The sequence below is a fragment of the Atta colombica genome, unplaced genomic scaffold (assembly GCF_001594045.1).
Source record: "Atta colombica isolate Treedump-2 unplaced genomic scaffold, Acol1.0 scaffold210, whole genome shotgun sequence".
NCBI classification, from domain to species: Eukaryota; Metazoa; Arthropoda; class Insecta; order Hymenoptera; family Formicidae; genus Atta; species Atta colombica.
In genome coordinates this window covers 1,543,111-1,549,844 of record NW_017259306.1, presented here as the reverse complement: position 1 = coordinate 1,549,844, position 6,734 = coordinate 1,543,111, and the positions used below count along the sequence as shown (strand labels likewise).

Genomic DNA, 6,734 nt, shown 5'->3' with positions numbered 1-6,734 from the left:
TATATATATATATACACACATACATACATACATATATATATTGTATATACATACATATATACAGTATTATTTATTTTGTTTAGCGATTTGTGCGTAATCTTAAGCAAGGGAGTTGTTTCCTGCAGAATTACATTTTTTTCCATAATGAATATATAAAAAGGTAGCAAGATCAAAAGAATAGAAAATAAGTTTTCAGATTCAGTCAGTTTAGGAATGCAATATGCTGAAGGAATATTCAAATATTTGTTAGAAAATTTTCTTTTTTTTTTTACATTCTTTTAACGCAGAAGAAACACTCGCTATTGTTTAGTTGATTACAAAGATTTTCAAAGCGTCGACGTTTCCTATATCTTTACTTAGTGAAAGACAGAAAGGAACGTTCTTCGAGTAATTCATGGTGCTGACGAATAAAATTATTAGAAAAGGCAGAGACATTTTCGATCCTTGTTACGATTGTAAATGAGTATATATATATTATACTATAAGGGTAGAGAAAAGGCGTGTTGCGAGATTGCCGAAACGTTAAATGGAATTTAGAATGCTTTACGTGCTATATTTATATTGAGATTATGGTAATTAATATTCATAAGTTGCATTTGAAGTTTTAACATCACTTTTTCGAAAGAAAAAAAAAAGAGAAATTTGCAAGGAGCCGCCTGAATGTGCGAATTACTACAATCACATCGATGCTAATTTTCAAGCGTAAAATAAAAAAATGTATTCTAGTCTTAACATGAAATGTATGGTGGATTTTTATTTAGTTTTTTATTTAATTTATTTGAAACTGAATTCTTTCCGCCTCTTCTCCATCATTCTTTCGTTCGTTGATATTCGTCATAAGCTCCCACATATGTTAACTTATTCAAGATTGTTTTCCTTATCGAAATTGTGCGTGTCGTACATGTCTTACATCTATAAGATTCAATTTGAAGACACACACGCATAGGCATCGATCGAACGTAATTGCAATAATTCTGTAATGATTTGTTATAGATGTAATTCAGTTTCTTTAATTTGGATCAATAAAAAGATTATAAAAAGATGAACGAACTTTTAAATATCCTATTCTTTACTGGATGTCGACATTGTACTCTTGAATATCCTTAATCCTGTTACCTCGTTTTTATTTCGATACAGTAATTCGAGCATTATAAAAAGAGCATAAACTTATTGACATTTATTTTTTATATTATACAATCTCAATCAAAAATCTTAAGCAACACTATAACAGATCATTGGCAATTTTCGTTTTTTCAAAAAAAATACTGATTAATATAAAAATTGAAAGTTTTATGCAATAATTAATGTAATAGATTACAATAATGCAACGATAGATTGACAATTCTCAATCAGTGTTCTAAATTTGTACAACATCGTCAGGTGTAGAAACGTGAATATTCGTACAAATGAAAGTGTATCTCACTATCTTAAAACAGATAAGCTGTACACTCACTTATCTCTTATCAAAGGTGATTCAGTACGCGCGTTGCATTATACAGTTCACTATAACGATTAGACCTGTTCTTTTATTTCTCATCTATTGACCTTTTTCGGGAGAAAAATGTGCTCGAGAAAATTTGTGTGTTATTTAACTATAGCTTTACGTAAGTAACGTTTAATTTTAATATGCAAAAAGTGTCGATAAACTCATTTATAATCGATAATAGAAATTAAGATGATTATGTTCTATTTTTCATACCATTTACATTATAGAAACCGTTGCTGATTGATCAAAAATAATTACCGAGTTTTATCAGAATGAGTAATCATCCTTAACATTTACCATCCTAAATGAGAATTTAATCATTTTTATCAAATTAATATGATAATGTCGCAATTATTTTTGTCAACTAAATCTTAACATTACACAATATAACACACAAAAAATCATAAATTCCATATATAAATGAATTAATCCCTTTTTCACTTTCCGAATAACAAATAGTTCTAATGGGAATATTCCTGGAGGAAGTCGAGGCAAGACGCAAAATTTTGAGGGGCCGAAAAACAATAACCAGACGTTATTACAGTAAGTGGGATAAGAAGAACGCAAACGTATTATCAAAATCGCGGAAGTCTGAATATGTTAAATAATTTTTAGGAGGTACGGCTATACCGGCCTGGGCTATAGTACTTCTAACGGGTATCGGTATGCTGCTACTCGGCGGTGGACTTTACGCATTATTACAGAAATTCGTGGTGGATGCCGCGGATACCGGGGAGGGTATTAATTCCTATACACCTGCGTTACAGCTCACGAGTTGAGTCAATTTTCCACAAAATCTCTAATAATCCTTATTTATCGCTATACTGAATTATCAATATCATAAATTATGTATATGTAGAATTAAAAAAAAAACTTTTTGCAGAAATACAATGACATTGTGGTCTTATTTTATTAATCCTGCAGTCTTATTTTGTTTATTATCCTTTGCCTTTGCAGGGAATCTATTTATTTTCTTCTTTTAATAGGTTTATCAAATTATCACTTATCACTGTTCATTTTATATTAACGATCAAATGTATTTATTATTATTACACATGTTCATACTCGTGTCTTTAAAGCGAAGAAAACGTAATCACACGATTGTGTATTGGAATTTTTGCCGGTGTTGCGATATTCAATTCTTACAATTCTAATCGCTTGCCGCTAAATGCGACAAATTTCTTATTATTATCATCAATTATTCATTGGTAAATGTATAATTCTCTCGAAATACGTTTAGATTATTCAAATACCACATATACAATGTATTATATATATATATATATATATATATAATTAAATGGTATGAAAAGAGAATTCTACAGTTTAGAATTCTCTACGATGATACTTGTCGGGATCGAAATACGATGTAACTACAACACGATTATTAAACTTTCGGCCCGTAAGAGTCTGTTGCGCCTTTTGACAGTCAATCACGCTATTGAATTCTACGAATACCTGTAACAGAACAAAAAGTGATAAATAATATGTAGAAGCATTGTGTCGATATTAAGTACCTTGCCGCAGCCAGGAACGTCAACACCCTCAATGGGTCTAGGAATCTCCACAGATCGGACAACTCCGTATTTGTTACACTCTTCTTTAATATCCTCCAGAATATCCTCGTACTCTTCTTCTTCCATCAGCTCTTCTGGCGTGACCATATTGAGCAAACAAAGCACCTGAAAGATATTGTACAATTATAAATATTAATTTACGTCATTTGCGAAAATAATTTCGTTCGATTTAGCTCTTACTTCAGTCGCAGGTCCGCTCGTGCCAACCATTGACAAACCAGGCACTTGAATTTGTACTGGAGCTTGCGCGCCTATCATAGGATTTTTAGCACCAACGCTGGCGCGTTGTACGATTAATTTCTTGTCGCCCAGTTGCATTCCATTCAAACCGGCGATCGCCTGGTCAGTCATCGAAACATCTACATATTCACAGAATGCATATCCTTTGGAAAGACCGGTCGCGGAATCCTTCACTAGATTGAACGCCCTCAGTTGTCCAAAGCTCATCAATAGTTCTTTCACCTGTATTATCATGAAAAATATTATTCTCTCACTCGCGTAATAAAGTTTTCGAATCTATAAAACGTAGACAATGCAACTATGATAAATATTAATCGCAAAAATTTTTACTTTTAATTAGATGAAGATTATCAAATATAAAAATTTATGTATAAAATATTAAAAATCTTTTTTTACATTAGATATAATCTAATTTTACAAAATTAAATAAATTTAATAATTATCTTTGTTATATTAAGTTACATCAAAATAAAATAAGGATTTTAAAAGATTTTTACAATAGCTTTAAAAAAAGAAGAAAAGAAGATATTGCAATTAATGATTTAATTGGATTTCTAACCAATTATCTACAGAATAATATGAGAAAAAAAAGTTGCATAGTCTAAATATGAGAAAAACAAAATATGAATGCATAGATGCTTGCGTATTTTAATCACTCTTTCCTCGGTGGTAACTCCTTACACACCGCCCTCATGTCCGACGAAACTATTTCCACTTAATTGCACTCCGACGTCTTTCCTTATATACGTTCATTATTTCAAATACCGATCTCTGTGTATGTCTTTGATATTTTTTAATTATAATATATATATATATATATATATTAAATTTACTTACATCTCCACGGGCTGGGAAACTGAAAACTCAAAATTTTAGATAACAGCATGTTGCTCTTATTAAAGAATTTCTTTTTTTTTTTGCGAACTTGATTCTGATAATTAACTAATTACTCGGCGCGATTTAGTAGATTAAGCAACATGCTTTTATTGATGTGAAACTATTGAATCAGAGAACGCACCATTGGCACAGGAGAACCGAGAACACATCGAGGAAGGGGGGCTACAAAATTGTCGCATAAACCCAATGTACGAAGGCATGAGAATGGTATAAGTACTTGCCTCGAGGGACTGGACTTAGCCTCTCTCCAGGCAGTGTGGTATTTTGTCATGTTCGGTAGTAGTAGTGGTAGAAGTAGTGGTAGAAGTAGTGGTAGTGGTAAGCGAATGCTTTTGATCGGCGCGACCCTAAGCTAAGAAATGGGGAGAAAGGGTACTGGTATCAGTCCATAGTTTACTACATAATAACGAGACGTTCATATTCTTTTTTTTTACTCTCTTACGAATTTAAACATAGTTCATTTGTACGAATACCGTTACATTTAACTTCTTAATGTCCAATGAAATTGCCATTTCTTTTTTATTAATATTTTCCGTTTTTCTTTGCATTGTCATTTTTTGTTCAAATTCTCAATGCATCGATATATTCGAAGATCATTCGTTCGCGGTAACCTGTAAACGTAACGAGGCACAAGACGAGACGTGCAGTAAAGCCTGAAAAGCCTGTAAAAAGAATAGCTGCAAAAAGGAAAAAATATTTCCTGAAAAGAATGTATACCGGAGAACTTGGAGCTGTTACCAGATGCACATAAAATTATGTGTTGACCCTGTAATCCCAAAAAAAGAAAGAAAAGGAAAAAAAAACTGCTACATGTAAAAACGTTGATCTTATGCTTTTCTTGTAGACCTAAAAAAGATCCATTTTTGCAACATGTATCATTGCTGCACAAAAGTGGATGACTCTGTAAAAGCATTTCAAATTGGAAATAGAAGTCATAGACAGCTTTAATGAGCTTTTTTTCAAGAAGTTACACGTATCTCTATTTCGTTTATTTTTCTGCATCAGATTGAAACGCGAATGATCGTCTATTTCCTTTGTTCGATTTATTTCTGAATATAGAACAAATTCTTTTCCCCCCTCCCCCTTCCCTGTTGACTTTCCTAAAAAAAAAGATTGCCTAGATTTGAGACTCGTATCTCCTCGTGATGGACTGGGTCCGCGATGTGCCTAGAAAGGCTGTAAGAGAGAGAGAGAGAGAGAGAGAGAGAGAAAGAGAGAGGATAACCGTTGATGCGACTGCATACCCCCACCTAAATGCTGTAAACGCCACTAATGCTTCCTAAACTAATGCCATATTGGAAAGACAACAAGATGCGAGGAATGATAAAGGAAATTCCACAGGAAAACGAAAAGCGGATCGTCCGAAGATAAACGCAAAAAGAGCCACACGATCCGAATAAACACATCTCTACCTAATCAGGAACCTAATCAACGCCGAAATCTTGGTGGAAACGCATACATACCTCTGTTGAACTTGAGTAAGATGGGGGTTCTCGGTCATTTGTGTTTGTGTGAGTGCACTCACTGCTAAATAGCTAAATACCTATATTATAATTTAGTCCTTTGAGGGTAACTTACAACGCAACGGGATTAGTATACGCGCGTTTCCATACTAATCCCGTGGTTGTAACATCGCGATGCAATTTTTCGTCGATCATTGAAGCCGATTCTCACGATTGATAAAAATTTGTGCCAGTCACAGCAATGCAACTCAACAGATTAATGCAATTGATTGGAATAGGCGTCAATGGAGAAGAACTGCATCCAAAGGTGTGCAATAAATAAAATTATTTCACGGATTTGCCGGCATACCTGTTCCTCGTTCAAATAATTTGGTAAACCACCAATGAAGATTTTATGCGGAGAATCTGAAAGAGATAACACACGATTAAAATAAGTACAAAATTATTGTCAAGTGTGTTAAAAGTCAAGCCGATAGGCTTTGATAATAATAACATATAAGAAAATGTATGTTTAAAACATACCAGGAACCGTACCTGGCACGTTCATGCTTGGATTATCGGTCATTCCCGGCATTGGCTGATAATCATGTGGCCTTCTTATCTTCAGACTCTGCCCTTTGAAATTTATGCCATCGAATGCCATAGCCTGTGTAGTTTCATCTATCGATCGGAACTATATTTAAAGGATAAGAAGGAATAAAAAATGTTATCAATACTGAAATTACTTAAATACTACACAACTAATTAAAATGTATAATATATGTGTGCATGTGTACATCACATTTGTTTATGACATATAAAAAGTAATATAAATATGTATCTGATACATATGTGATAAGTTATACCTCCAGAAATGCGAAATTTTTGTCTAAATTAATTTGACACGCCAATACTGGATTTCCAGCGGCTTGTGCAAGTCCAGAGAGATGCATTTGTTGATTGAAAAACTCCATCATTTCTTCCTCGGTGACACCGAATGGAATGTTCCCTACGTAAAGTCTTCTTGCTTGGCGAGTTATAGTGCTACCAACTACAGGCACAGCTGCTTGTGGCGTATCTGCTACAATATTC

General features: G+C 33.4%; 3 protein-coding genes across 3 annotated transcripts in view; 1 reads left to right on the top strand and 2 right to left on the bottom strand.

The window, feature by feature from the left end:
• Window positions 1-1,379: 1,379 nt before the first annotated feature.
• On the top strand, window positions 1,380-2,378 carry LOC108687677. The gene is made up of 3 exons (XM_018193589.1): window positions 1,380-1,604; window positions 1,946-2,029; window positions 2,102-2,378. The coding sequence occupies exons 1-3, from the start codon at window positions 1,562-1,564 to the stop codon at window positions 2,263-2,265; spliced, it is 291 nt and encodes a 96-aa protein (XP_018049078.1). The 5' UTR covers window positions 1,380-1,561; the 3' UTR covers window positions 2,266-2,378.
• Window positions 2,379-2,502: 124 nt separating this feature from the next.
• The window catches only part of LOC108687719 (splicing factor U2AF 50 kDa subunit), a 5,583-nt gene continuing 1,351 nt past the window's right edge, over window positions 2,503-6,734 (bottom strand). The window contains exons 3-8 of the mRNA XM_018193641.1: window positions 6,509-6,734; window positions 6,186-6,336; window positions 6,013-6,068; window positions 3,244-3,525; window positions 3,004-3,168; window positions 2,503-2,944 (exon numbers count right to left, since the gene is read on the bottom strand). The exon at window positions 6,509-6,734 is cut by the window's right edge and continues 3 nt beyond it. Coding sequence (XP_018049130.1) covers window positions 2,813-2,944; window positions 3,004-3,168; window positions 3,244-3,525; window positions 6,013-6,068; window positions 6,186-6,336; window positions 6,509-6,734 — 1,012 coding nt within the window. The 3' untranslated portion in view covers window positions 2,503-2,812. The remainder of the gene's footprint in view (window positions 2,945-3,003; window positions 3,169-3,243; window positions 3,526-6,012; window positions 6,069-6,185; window positions 6,337-6,508) is intronic.
• LOC108687718 lies at window positions 4,231-6,003 on the bottom strand. The gene is made up of 2 exons (XM_018193639.1): window positions 4,674-6,003; window positions 4,231-4,552 (listed from the first exon to the last, which is right to left on the bottom strand). The coding sequence occupies exons 1-2, from the start codon at window positions 4,752-4,754 to the stop codon at window positions 4,301-4,303; spliced, it is 333 nt and encodes a 110-aa protein (XP_018049128.1). The 5' UTR covers window positions 4,755-6,003; the 3' UTR covers window positions 4,231-4,300.

Coding starts and splice junctions, on each gene's coding strand:
- LOC108687677 (XM_018193589.1), top strand. CDS start 1,562: ATGTGCTCGAGAAAATTTGTGTGTTATTTAACTATAGCTTTAC. Junction 1,605..1,945: donor TTATTTAACTATAGCTTTAC/GTAAGTAACGTT, acceptor AATAACAAATAG/TTCTAATGGGAATATTCCTG. Junction 2,030..2,101: donor AATAACCAGACGTTATTACA/GTAAGTGGGATA, acceptor AATAATTTTTAG/GAGGTACGGCTATACCGGCC.
- LOC108687718 (XM_018193639.1), bottom strand. CDS start 4,754: ATGACAATGCAAAGAAAAACGGAAAATATTAATAAAAAAGAAATGGCA. Junction 4,553..4,673: donor TTAAGAAGTTAAATGTAACG/GTATTCGTACAA, acceptor CCCATTTCTTAG/CTTAGGGTCGCGCCGATCAA.